The following is a 14,810-nucleotide window of genomic DNA, read 5'->3' as shown; positions in this document are numbered from 1 at the left end:
AGGGATTTATTCATTCATTCAGTTGTTACATTATGTCGAGCTCCAATAATATGTAATAATACTTTTACTTTAGCCATGATTGTGTCGTATTAACTTTTAGGTCTTTATGAAACAGGTCTTAAGCCGTTATATCGTTTATGATTTAATTAATATTACTCCACCGGTTCGCGATAATTCACATTTATTTAATGTCATGTTATCTTTCACTTAATGCTTGATTCAACTCGTTCAGTAGTTCGTGAACCAGGACATTATGTAATTTGTCTAGTCGATGTGCGTGCCTAATTATGAATACCTACGTTAATATGCGTTTAGCATAGACATTTATTTAGAGATTGATATTTTAAGGACGAATTACGGAACTAAATAAAATTTAAAACTAAATAAGAATTTGATGCAGTCGTTTACAATATTCATTGTTTCCAAAACAATTATAAAATTATCACATAGAATTTTACCAAACTTTAAATGTATCTCTGTAATAAAAATCTATTATCATACTTACCCTTTCTTATACGTAGTGAACTTTTTAAAATCAATAAGCTGAGTTCATGAACTACAAAAATAAAATTCATACTGATTCTAAATAATTTTATAACCTAAAGTGAGAATGTTTCTTTCTGAACTAGTTAATGGGTATTCTATGCATCTCATACCGTTTCTTCATACACTTATCCCACTGACCGCTCATAGTCTCGTGTTGCGGTGAGCTTTGAGCTTAACAGGCTCTGCGTTCGCGAACTATATGCAGATTGAGTTAATCACTTAACAACTTTAAACTAGTTCGCAGTTTCCAAGTTGCTGTGTGTGACATTTATTATGGTCTTTATGAACTAGTTCTTTGAACTATGATTTTATTATAGCGAAGTGTAGAAATGCGTTGATTAAATTAGTCGAAAACAACACGGTTTTACTCACATTAAAAAGTAGTCGGAGTCGCCGACCAATTTCGACCTATTAAGTAGGTCATCCTCAGGGGCGAGTGCTAAGAGGATGTCGCGTCGCGGAGGCCTCTCAATCACTGTTTTGATTAAATCGATACTAGGTTTAAATGTAAATGTTTATATAGAGGAATTCTTATTTACTAACTTAAAGGTAACCGCTGGACCGATCAAGTTAAATCTGCCTTGGACCGTCCCGTACATGAGTGCACCAGAATATCCTCTAACAGAGAGATATGGCGAAAGATCGTGAGGCGTATTGCATCTGCTCCGGAAAACACTACACAGCGACCACGGCCATTCTGTTAAGAGTGTTACGACTAAGAAGAAGAACTTAACGGTGTTTTGGATGAGATAATATTATAATTTAAGTCCGGGATATAAAATATATCCTACCAGTAGTTCAATACCTCAAATGTCTACTTAAGATTATACTCAAAAGTGTGATTGGTTTACAAACCAATGGGAACTAAATTCTTTACTTGCAAGGAATGTAGTTCCACACCCAACTAGGCTATCGCCGCTTCAAAGGTTTAAATCTGAAGGGCACACACCTCTGACTTTTCTAAAAAATCATGTGTTTATTCTTTGTGAATTTATCGTTCGCTTTAACGGTGAAGGAAAACATCGTGAGGAAACCTGCACATCTGAGAAGTTCTCTATAGGAATTTCGAAGGTGTGTGAAGTCTACCAATCCGCACTCGGCCAGCGTGGTGGACTAAGGCCTAATCCCTCTCAGTAGTAGAGGAGGCCCGAGCTCAGCAGTGGGCAAGTAATTCAGGGCTGATATTATCAAGAAATGCAGTACTAACCAATGTCGCAACTTTGCCAAAACTGACCCAAATGTAACCTCGTTAATACGCATTGCGTTTTATGCGTCGTAAAATGTCGCTTCTGTGCCCGGGGACGTCCTTACTGCGGGAAGACGCGGGTTACACGACCGTGTAAGTCGATAATTCAGTTTTTGAGAGGTTTGCGTTTTTGGTTGATTGTGAAAATTGAACGAACGTAACTAGCGGTTGCAAGCTAATTGTTAAGGTTACAGTTTAAGATATTAAAAAAAGATAATACAAATTTTTAAGTGTAAAATCGCCTTATTAATTTAAATTTCGAAGCATTCAAGCCCACTTCGGATTACTTTCCTAGAACGTTTTTTGTAAAATCTTAAGAACTAAAACATGGTTAACATAACATTTTTCCGTTTTAATACAGAAAGCACTGCCCCACCGCACCCACGGCTTATCTCATCGCAGGAGTCTTTCAATAAATCACTCAATTACTCGCAATCGGAACCAATTACCGATTTTTGAGAACGGTAAATTCATGAGTTACACGGCTTGCGCGGCCGCAGCGCGATAATTTGAGGCGTGTGGGCGGGCGGATGCCGGATAACTTATCTCGTTGCCATTCCGTAGGGATGGGTTGTTTTAACGTGTCGATATCGTCGTTTTAGGGTATAATCTGCTATCATTCTAACTGTCGATAGTGTATTGCGTTCCGTGGCGAAGTCCGTTCGAGTTTTAGGCCTGGTTAAATTTTGGAGATTTATGTTCAATTGACGTTAGGAGGTTGAAGTGGCAACAGGCTCCCCCCTACACACAAACGATACAGTAACAAGACCTCCCCTAAACATTTAGACCACGCATAAACATCAAGATCATTCAGAACCATCCATCAATCGAAAATATCATTTTAAAGGATTAAAAGTATTCGTATTTTTACAATGTTCATCGTACTTAAGTTTTCCTGATCGCCCACAACAAGTCACGTAACAACAATAAATAAGTTTATCGATAAAATCACGTCACTAACAATCTGAGTGTCGCCTCCGGTGGTATCTTAATCTACGGAATATCGATGAACCGCCATACTCCGACATATGATAATTGACAGCCCGTTGTTTATAGCTACTTATAAAAAAAACGTGCCGCTAAGTGTTGTCTCTGGTTTTACTTTATGATTTGACTTGCGAATTTCGTTCTTTTTTTAAATAATGACGTTAAATGTTTGTGTTATTATGCTCATTATATTTTAAAACCGTAATTCTGATAATTAGATCTTATTTTTACCCGAATCTTAGACATTGAAATAAAACTATTTTACGGATTTTATTGTATTTTTTTATATTTATTTTAATTATCTCCCGACGTTTCCTTTAGAACTGACTTTTCGGTCGATCAACACCTCAGTCTCGCCCATAACGACGAAGATTGCAAAGTCTTACGTCAGAAGGTCGGGAGAAAGACATAATATAAAAAATCGCTTTAAAATCCAACAAAAATATTTTATACCAACGTAGTTCTGATTTTCAATGTAGTTTAAAAAAATAGCATTGGTAATTATATGCGTATTGAATGTATACAATATTATGACGCAGTACGATAAAAATATTCAAAAATGAAACATTACATCATGCATGATACTAATTACGGCCTTATAGGCTCTGGCGCTGCGGGGATTAAGCCGGCTGTGAATTTCAAAACTGCATTAAAATATTATCAATTTATGCATAACGTTGTAAATATTAATAAAAGCCGACAAATTTATATAATTACATACTGAATGTAATGATTCTGTCATTTTTTAATCCTACTTATACATATTATAAATGCGAAAGTTTGTGAGGATGGATGTATGTTTGTTCCTCTTTCACGAAAAAATTACTGAACGGATTTGGAAGAAACTTTACAATAATATTGGTTATACGTTAGAATAACAGATAGGCTACAATTTATAATGATTTTGTGTAATTTGGTCATACCATAACGAAACATATCAAGTAAGCCGGAAAAAGAATTATCCCGGAAAACTCCTTCACGCGGGCGAAGCCGCGAGCAAAAGCTAGTAATATAATATATATGTATTAATGTGCACAGACCTTTCAATTGATAACAAAAAACAAAAGAGGAGTCATGGGTACAACCAAGGCACCCACTTCTCACCACGTGTGTTCCGGCCCATGATATGATAGGGGATGAGCCTATCGTCACATCGAACGCAATATCCTAAAACTGAGCAGAAAACCCCAATAAAATGTACAATTCAGTAATAAATAAATATTTGCCATCCCTAATAGTCCCATTTCACCCAGAGTCCTATACACCTTTAAACCTAGCCATAGGAAATGGACGGGGAAACGCAATATCCTGTCGGGATAGGGATCCTACAGGAGGGGATCCCACGGGAGGGATCGGGCGTCTGATTGCAATCGATAACACAGGGAATAACTAATTATACGGAATGGAGTACGCTAGAGTGGACGCACGCACTCATGCCTTTTGTACTCAAGAGGTAGGCAGTAAGGGAAGTGTGTTTTATTTTTGTAGAATTTATCTAAAATATATAAACCTTTTACTCAATATTTTACAAGTTGTTGATTAACGATCATTTTGACAGTAAGTCACTTTTAATGATACTTTTACTATGACTTTTTATTGGCTTCTTTTATGGATCTTATATGTTACTTTTACTTTTTTTGTACGCGACGCTTTTTGTTTTTTGTCAATTTACATTTTTTTGTAAATTTCTTAAATTGAAATATTAAATGAATTCTGTATATTTAATAATTTAAAATACGCGTCACGCCATCTATTATAATTTTTTGAAAACTATAAGTATTTCATAAAAATAAATAGAGGGTATCGGTGTTCGTTTGTCGCTGTGTTCGCGTTGAGTTTACGAGAAATCGTTAAAGATTTAAATTTAAATGCCAAACAAAATTGTACATTAAAATCATTGTTATAGTAATAAACTGTGATTAATTTTCCATTGTTAACACCATTAAAAAAGAAACTGGCTGTAAAACTACATTTTTAATTTTAATCTGTATTTGAATTATTTCTTCTTTTCTTACTAATATTATGAATACAAATGTTTAAATACTAACACAAGAACCGCCGAACGGATTTGGATGAAATTTGGTCCACGAATAAACCATGTTCTGTATTAGCATATAAGCTACTTTATATCCCGATAATTTGCTCCCGTAGGTTATTTTAATGTTAAATTTTTAAATGGATGAGGACATGGATCCTGTAATGTATGTATTCTAATAATTACAAACTGAGGGTAATTTTGTAATAAGTTCATCGGCCCGACGGTCACGCCAGTCAACGAATATACGTCTGATTGTGAAGTTGTCGTTTCATTACTCGTCCTATTTATTCCTTAAATAGTTAAGATTCCTACAGAGGTTTATGGATTTTTGTAGCAGTAAAGGCTTTTTACGCGAACGGTGCCGCGGGCAACACATAGTTTATTATAAATTAAACTGCTTTTAAAAGACTACACCTAATTCATAAAAATGACATAATGTTGTTTACATAATATTTACTAGTTCCAAGCCGTCATTTTCAATAGACGATCCCGATCGCTTTTTTCCATCTATCTCAAAAATGGACCAATCAGAACAAATAATTTTTGACATGCACAAATGAGTTATTTTGATTGGTTCATTCTCGAAATCGGATTGAAGATTGAGATTGGGATCATTTATTGAAAATGGCTGTTACTCCATTAAAGTAAAATAATGCAAACTAAACAACAGATGATAATTATTATTTTTTATTTAAAAAAAAATAATTATCATATTCATAAATTAAAAACTATGAAAAATCGCGGAACATACATGGGGGTGATTCGGATACCCCAAGGCGTGCTCTATCTCTGGACCTCCGCTTGACACTACTTTCTGGGACACCCTGTATACAGGGTGTCTAGGTAATGAAGGATATCCCTGTAACTGCGGATAGATCACATCATACAGTACAGAACGACAGATCCCTTTTAATAGATGCAAGTCTGTTACGCTCTGAAATGCGATATCAGTTGAGACGCTGTCAAGGTTAAGTCTGAATTAATAATAAATAATAATTCCATAATAGTAGATTTTACAGGAAAATTTAATTTTGTGCTACAATCTATAGTGTTTACGGCAAGAAATTGAAATATAGCGTCAATATTAAACTGTAACACAGTAGCAGAAAGCCTATAAATATAACAATGAATAATCCAAAACGACTTGCACTAAGAAATAATGATGTAAACACCTACAGCTGTATTGTTTTGTATCTGTCTTACTAATATTACTGTAATATAGTAACCCTGAATCACAAACATGTTAAGTGTTATTCATATTGTAACATCTTGGACAAACAAACATTATATATAAGCATTAATATCTTAACATTAACGAAGGTTGATTGTCCATTGTAGTGATACAGCTGCCCCGCTTTTAAAAATGTGTCTCGTCAATCTGTGAATGAAGGGTGAACGCAACGGATGTATTTTATTTATCAGAAATCGTAATTACATGCAAATAATTGTGGACATAACGATTTCTTATGTTTACGCGAATGTTAGACATTGAAATAAAACTATTTTGCGGATTTTATCGCGGTTTCTTAATAATTTTTATCCGACGCTTCGAAGACTGTAGCCTTCGTGGTCACGGGGCGGACTGAGGTGTTGGTTATGTGAAAAGTCAAAGTTACAATATTTACGTATATTTTACAATTCAATTTTTTTTTCAGATTTTTAGCTGTTGACGTTCCGATCTACGCAGATGAACTGATGACTGATGGTAGAGTTTAGAAAAAAATACTAAATATACGTAATGTTTGACATTTTATAGATTCGAATAACATATTTCATCACTGTATCGTCTTTTACTGAGCTCGTCATCCTGCGAAGATGTCAAGTATTATTAAGCACAGTAATTCACTAGTTATTGTCCTTCATAGCGGTATCATCATCATCCGCATGATGTCCACTACTAAACATGAGCCTCTCCCAAAGATTTCCAGGACGACATATTGGACACGGGCCGCATTCAGCGACCTCCAACGTCTTTTATTAGGTCATCTGTCCACCTCGTGACTGGACGTCCGACGTTGCGCGTCGCAGTTCGTGGCCTCGACTGCAGAACCTTCGTACTCCGTACTATCCGGTTATAATTGATTTTTTTTATTGCTTTGAATGACGAGACGAGCTTGTCGTTCGCCTGATGGTAAGCGATACGACTGCCCATAAACAGTAGATACACCATCCAACATCTTGAATTACAAAGTATTGTTTGGTATTCCACTGCGCTCGCCATCCCGAGACATGAGATGTTAAGTCTCATTTTGTCCCGTGCTTACACTGGCACAACAGCGACTACACACTGTTGCTTAGCGGCCATTGTAGGGGTACCTACCCAGGCGTCTCTCACATATGGGAAATCTACCACCAGTTATTACTACTGTATCTAATTACTAAAATGTCTTATATAATTTAATTGTAAAGCAAGTTCTACCTGAAATAAAATATAAATACCAAATTCCTAAATTCCATAACAGAACGCAAACTAAACCAAAACCCTTTGCTAAACAATACCTAAAATTGCTTCATCTCAACACAAAGCAATACCCACCGTTACCCAACATAATAAGGTACAATTTCGAAACGGCAATGTATACGTTGGTGCAGCCGTCGCAAAATGGTATGCAATAACAGACGCAAATGCAAATACAGTTATGCATTTTTGTCCGTCCGTCTGTGTCTGTCGTTTGTTCGTGCACATGGTGCTATGAAATATGAATTTGAGATACGCTCTGTTATACTCGTTTACTATGTATAGGAAATTTTCTGTATAATGTTAGAAGTATAATCATCAAACTGGGATAAGTCTAAGGAGGAGTGGCGAAGGGTGATTTTTTTCCTAGGTAACCCGAGGCAAGAAAAATCCCCTTTTTACCAAATCGCGGCTGATTTAACAGAAAACAAAAGACGAACGCAAATAAACCTAAAAAGGAAGCTAGTAGGAATCTGGTTGTATGGACGCTTCGTCACTGCTTAGGAGGGAGACGTTGCAAGCAAAAATGTAACTATTTATTACTATCCTTAATATACCTACACTAATAGTTATTAAATACAAAAAAAATGGCGTATAGATAGAATAGGTAAGAATATAAACGTATTCAAAAATTTTGTTAGTATTAAAATATTTCTTATATGAAATAGAAAACATGACCGAATCAAAAAAAATACCGAGACATTAACTTTATAAGAACAGCATCGTGACGCGTGTAATGTTAAATCACCCTTAAGGAGGGAATTAAATACACATACCTACAACCTTATTCCCATAAGAACAAAGTTCAAAATTAATACGTACCCAAGATCACAACAGTTGAAAGTGAAATGGCGTAATTTACTTTAACGTAAATAAAACATTTGATTACAGTCAAATTCGCTCACGTACTTAAATCAGAAGTTTGGGAGTTTGAGATTGTAACATTTATTTCCTTGTTGTTTGGAGAGTGTATTGTGTATCGAGAAATTTGGGTTCAATTTCAGATTGGAAAATTTTGCAAGTTTTTCTAAGATGATTTTAGGGGACCTGTGCCTGATTGAGGTCAGGCTGGTTTTTAAAATCCTCACATCAGCTTTATAATACATTCTGATACATTGATTACAGGTGTTTCGAAGACAGTCTTCAAGGTCGCGCGGAGAACCCTCAGTCCGAAAACTAATTTAATTTATAACTCACCTCAATTCTAAGTTGGTTACAATATTTATCGACGGGTGAAAAGCAAATTGACTCAAGCGACATTTCGACACAAAATTTCATACATATTTAAAATTAGCATTTTTTCTATGTTTTTTTCTTAGTTAAAATATTTCAGGAAAAAAATGTCGCTTATTCATTTTTCAACCATCGAAGGCGTGTTAAACACGAACAGAGCAACACTCCCTCCACCGGACGTCACGAGGTAGTTAGTCAGATCTTACCGTGGCAGGGAGAATGTCACTCGCTTACTTAGCATGCCATGCACCATGGAACTGGCTTACCTGCGAACAAACAAATTTATCTTTAATATCAGTATATTTAGTATCATCTTCACCTTCATCAGACACAAGAAATCTATACATACATACATAGCATCACACTTTTTTCCCTTTCAGGGGGAGTCAAAGAGTAATACGCTCGCGTTTGACCGGGCATTTTCGTCTATTGCCATTTCTAATAAACATTTCTGGACTCCAATTGATATTGAGTAGAAAACCCCAATCTTCTTATATAGTTTACCCTATCTAGGATCCCAACGCGAGGCTTCAGGGCGATAGTCGAACCGACCACGCAATATAACTACGCCGAGGCGGTCAGTTTTATAGTAGTGTACTATTACTCGACGATTAAGAGCAGATGCTCTATAATAGATCTAGCAGCGATGGACTAGTTGAGTGTGGTACGGATTGCCGAGACGAATGCTCGCAGGTTCAAAACCCAAACACACCTCTGACTTTCCTAAAGTTGTGTATTCTTTGTGAGTTATTGCTTACTTTAACTATGACGGAAAACAATAACACTTAACACTAGGCCAGCGTGGTGGACTAAGGCCTAATCCCTCTCGATACTAGAGTAGGCCAGTGCAGCATTGGGTCAGTATATAACTGATATCATTTATTATATAAACCGTCTTAAAACGACCAACGTCGCCGTATTTACTCTAGAGGCCTTAGATAAAATATCTTTCTACAATCCTACTCCATTTAACCATTTAAATCAACAAACAGTTCCATAATATAATCCACATAACACCCGTGACAGCTCATACATAACTTAATATTGTATGCATTCCCGTCTCTCGGTTGCACGTCCCATTTCGATGTCCCATATACAAGACTGGAGCGGAATAGTTGCGCCTGTCTTGAATAATCTAAGCATTTCATTGTGTCGTATAAATTTCACCGTTTGTGAGAACATTTTGAGTCTTGCTACTTGGATGATGCCTTTGAAGTAAGTGTATTGTGGGTGCACAATTAATATATACCGCCATCTCGTCAAAATCACCGGAACTGCAAGATGATCGATGCATTGGCACTGTGGTGATAACGCACAGCAATTATCACTAGATGGCGATAGACGATACTGGATTGCGATGGCAGAATTTGCGGAACGCGCTGCATGTATCGCACTATTAATAAAATAATGACCCATTCCAAAATTGCCAATTTGCGGGAATCGTCAAACAACCAATTTCTGTTTGCGACCTTTTAGCTTTTTCCCTTTTTTCATGCTATAGATTTCATTTTGTACCTATCTTTAATAAGCTCAATTTTATAGCAACTTCAAATAAAAAGGTAGCAAACAAAAATTAGTTTTCCGACGACTGCTACAAATTAACAATTTTGAAATAGGTCATTATTTTATTATGAGTGCGATATACCACCTCCGAATAGAAACCGTCGGAGGGGCCGCGGCCGGTCAGGCTCAACATTTGCCTAACTGGGAATCTTACCCTTTCATAGAGGAACGCAACCATCTGTTCCTCTACAGCGGTGTCTGCCTTTATGCCGCTAAATTGCTAAATCATTGATTATATTTATATTATTCATGAAGAAAAACGATAGACTTGACCCCTATCAAATCATGGGATGCATAGGGCAGAAAGTGGGTATGTACTACATATGTGAAGAAATTTGCACCATTTTTATTATTGTTTCCATTTATGATTCCGAAGTTTTATTCCAGTATTACACCATACTTAAATTTCCGTCGCAATCAAAAACAATAGCACACAATCAACCCCATGCAAAATCAAAAGCACTAAAAATTAAACCACCCCAAGGGCGTAGCGAAAACCCTTACAAAGGGTTTGCTGTAAAAAAAGAACATCATTAACTCGCAAATTACGCACAGCCCTTACACCGAATGAGGGATAAACAGAGCGCCGAATACCCGACAAAGAGACGGCTCTTTGCGCACACTTTCGCGCACACGGGTAAAATACGCGGGTAAAAGGTATATATGAGAATGTATGAGAAATGTATATATAGGTATGTATGAGAAAATCTTTTTTTCAGTATGTATTTTATTGTTTTGTTTTAATCAACCTATTTGATATGAACGTTTTTTAATTTTTGTTTGGAGCTGGTGGTTTTTGGATGCGGTCATCCAGTATGCATGAGCTACAAAATACAAAAAACTGACCAAGTGGTCAGTTGATTCTTGAACCCATAATCCAGTGGTATTTACTAATCTTGAAAGAGAAATGGGGGATGGGACGAAACAAAAAACTTTACGGTATTTTACTAACCCTAAAGAATACTTTATTTTGCATTCTCATCATAAAAAAATTCAACGTAAAAAAAACATATTTTCTGATTGTTAAAACTAGTAAAAATACAAAAATATTCCTTCACCAATTTTTCCTTATATTCAACACATAATTGCCCCAAAAATGTCACAAAGAGATTATTCAATTATTCCGTTCGGCGAAGGCACGGAAACTTCTCGAACGTGTCATAACGGACAAACTTGCCCGAATTGGTAAAGTTCAGAAGAGTTTTTATGTAAATAACACCCAAATAGAACAACACAAGGCTCATTTTATTCAATATATATCACTTTGTTACGCGCCCGCGTTGGAATACGTGTATTAAAATGTCTCAAAGGAAAGAATTGCGATTCTTTTTTCAAAATGTTTTTTTTTTTTTTAATATATCGCGGGTAATTTTATAACATTCAACCACATTAAAAAAGAAAAACTAACCTGAATGTTTTAATATATCGTATTTTTTAATTTATAGTTACACGTACAGACAAAAAATGATTTCAATTATTACGCCATTAATACCATGTCTTTTTCTTTTTAAGGATAGGCAGAGGCGTTATACCAGCTATGTAATTTAGTAGCAATACAATTTTATTCCATTTATCATACCCATAACTACTCAGAAATTGGGTCACAAATCACCCACTCGTGCAGCGCTTCCAGAATATTCCACGGAAACAACGATTAATGAGCGGTATACTGCGTCTCGACGAGTACTCTCGTCCTCTCGCCTGAGGGTGTTTACTTTCCATTTTTTACATGTAGCGCCTCCTTCCAGAGCCGGAGTTAGTGAAGCTTATTTAATAATAATATTACCGACCCTTAATTATATACTGCTCACTGCTGAGCACGGGCTTCCTCTACTGAAAGGGTTTAAGGTTTAGTTCATCATTTTGGCCTAATGCGGGTTGGCAGACTTAACATACTTTCGAAATTATTTTTTGAGATATCTCAGGTATGTAGATTACCCCACGACGTTTTCTTCACCGTTAAATTGAACGATTATAATTGTGAATTATAATGCAATTGTTGTGCTTTATTATTGACTGTATTTGGCTATGAAAATTAAGCCAAATCTTCTAATAATTAAATTTGATTATTACAAATCAGACATCATATAATATACAAATATTGCGAGTGTTGTGTACTCCTTTAATTAATACACACATCGGAATGTGACATTAGTACCTTATATTAGTAATAAGAAATGTGTGTAATGATGGAGAACGTTTTTTATTAAAAATAAATATGATAAAATAAACTTATAATAATGGGGGGTCACACCCCCTTTTACACAGTTCAAGTACGGCCCAGTCTACCGCAACGTCAGCTTCAGCTCGGAAGTATGAAATATCGCAGGACGATGTTTCACACTCCGCAAGTGCCACTTTTGTCGCTAGTTTCTCTATGGCAGAGAGATTTATGGTTCATGAGCTATACATATACCGATATAGTATCACTGTAGTTATATCGTAGGCAAAAGAGCAATTAGGTTACTTACCTAATAATAAAAAAAAAATTATGCTTTCCATAAACATCCACAATCAAGAGCAATCAATGCGATGGTCACAAACAAAATAAAGTATAAATACTTTCTGAGATTGTTAACTTAAAACCGCTCTCAGTTGAACGGGCGCTTAAGCTGTGAGAATCAAGTACAACCAATATTGAGCTGTAAACACAACAGCCAAAAGGGAAAACTGACGATTTTTGGTACCAATGCAGCGTTTCTACAGCGTTGCAATAGTCAAGTTCCAGAATAAACTCATTCTATTCCAACACGATTCCAGCCAACAATGTACTCACAAAAAATAAAATATAAAAATCTGAACAAGGAGTGCATTGAAGGTGCATCACTGGCAGACTAGTGGCACTTTGTGCGAGATGCCTCGAGTGGCTAATTTGCTCGCGCCAGAGTCGGTAACTGCTACAGTATAATGCCAGATTTTAATATTATTTATTTTGAATGAATTATTAATATTCAATTATAAATTTAAGTTGTAATGTGAATAAATTTTTAAATATTTATTACAAAATATCTGGTAAAATAATTTACATAAAAAAATATTAATTTATTTAATTACACATTAATGCGTCACGGGATTTAGACTTTCTTCCGCTAATAACAAAACATAAAATTTAATGCGAATTAAAAGTATAAATTTGTTCAAAACTTTTTAACTAGCCTGAGTGCAGATTGAAATTTATATTTGGAACAGAACACGTAGCGCGTCAGCGTGGCGCAATCCGTAGTGGCACTCGTAAGACCTGGCGCTAAGTACCAATTTGCCCGCGCCAGACCTACTGCCACGTTGAGTTTGTTTTTGCATATAATGCCCTACTTTTTTTGTTTTAACTGTTACATTGTAAATTAATTTAGTTATAATTAGCAAAATATTACTAAAGGACCGGGAAGCGTAGTTTAGCTGCAACTATAACGTAGGATTATATCCTCTCCGCCCTGTGGAATGGGGGCGTTTGGAGAATTCCACCACGGTATCCCCTGCCTGTCGTAAGAGGCGACTAATAGGGGCCACAAAGAGGGTCGTCGGCGGGCAGCAGGGGGCTGTCTGCCCTAGTGCATTTCTGGGCATTTTTGCACATTTGTCGGTTGACCCCCGGGATGGACGGCAGTGTGTAGTTGGCCTCACGCTGCCGTAGACGCCGAGGGCGTCCTTCGGTGCGCGGGGGCTTCTGAGCGGAACGGAAGCCTGAACGGAGCGTTACTAGCTAATTAAAAAGCTAATATTTTGTATAATAGTAAAATGTAGATAGATATTGTGACGTTGAATTTTCGGATGACCAACACCTCAGTCCATCCCCGGGACCACGAAAACTAGTCTTCGAAACGTCGGGAAATAATTATAATATAAAAAACCACGATAAAATCAGAAAACTAGTTTCATTTTGGCGTACAATCTTGTATGGAATTAATACATAATTATTTATTTTACCGGGCACGGGCTTATTACTGAGTAGTAGAACCTAAAATGACTGCTCTGACGAAGATCGAACCTATCTGTTTCATACCACTACGCTAATAAAAAAAATGCTATACCGTGGGTTCAATATCACACCCACCATTGATTAATTAAATGGGTGCAAAGTAAAAATAATTATTTCCAAAATAAGTTGTTTCCAAAAGTACACTGCACATAGAAAGATAATATGTGTTATTATTATTATTTATATTTAATTTTCTATAAATTGTATCTTTTAAAAAACATTTATAGCATTATTATTTAAAGAAATAACAATTACGACCCAATATCATTATTATTACCATAAAGAAAAGTCCATATTTCACTACCACACATTAATACCTATATAACACTAATCTATATGTATAAAAATGAATCCCTATTTCCCTTGGTCACGCCATCACGCGTGAACGGCTGGACTGAATTCACAAATTTTTTGTTGTGTTTGTTATTGTCAGGAGAAGGTTCTCATGAAAGAAAAAAATCAAAAAAAAAGCACGGAAAATTGGAAAATTTAAGAAAACTTAACGACAGTATTAATTTTATATAACTCTCAATTGTTTGAAATAACTGTCAGCGATTGACAGAATGCGCGCTGCAAATTCATAGTTAAGACGGGACAACGTCTGTCGGGTCAGCTGGTACCATAAAAAAGTCCATATTTCACTACCACCATGTTTTTCTCTAGCGCGTTGCGTTTCACATACATCACTTGTGGCGTACAACATTGATTTCACACTCACTGGGCCGCGTAATCGACGCTGCCCAGTGTTATTGGATTTAGTTAT

The 14,810-nt window shown here is 36.1% G+C and overlaps 1 protein-coding gene across 5 annotated transcripts in view; it reads right to left on the bottom strand.

Annotated features, from left to right (window-relative positions):
• LOC115453125 (focal adhesion kinase 1) overlaps positions 1-14,810 on the bottom strand; it is a 244,513-nt gene that overhangs the window by 130,640 nt on the left and 99,063 nt on the right. For 2 of the 5 annotated variants that reach the window (XM_037441537.1, XM_037441534.1), the window contains exon 3: positions 8,715-8,774. The exons of the other annotated variants lie outside the window; for them this stretch is intronic. In XM_037441537.1, coding sequence (XP_037297434.1) covers positions 8,715-8,761 — 47 coding nt within the window. In that variant the 5' untranslated portion in view covers positions 8,762-8,774. The remainder of the gene's footprint in view (positions 1-8,714; positions 8,775-14,810) is intronic. 5 annotated transcript variants of the gene reach the window in all.

Source organism: Manduca sexta, chromosome 4 (genome assembly GCF_014839805.1).
Source record: "Manduca sexta isolate Smith_Timp_Sample1 chromosome 4, JHU_Msex_v1.0, whole genome shotgun sequence".
Lineage (NCBI taxonomy): Eukaryota > Metazoa > Arthropoda > Insecta > Lepidoptera > Sphingidae > Manduca > Manduca sexta.
The sequence above is the reverse complement of the archived record's forward strand: the minus strand, read 5'-3'. Positions and strand labels throughout refer to the sequence as shown.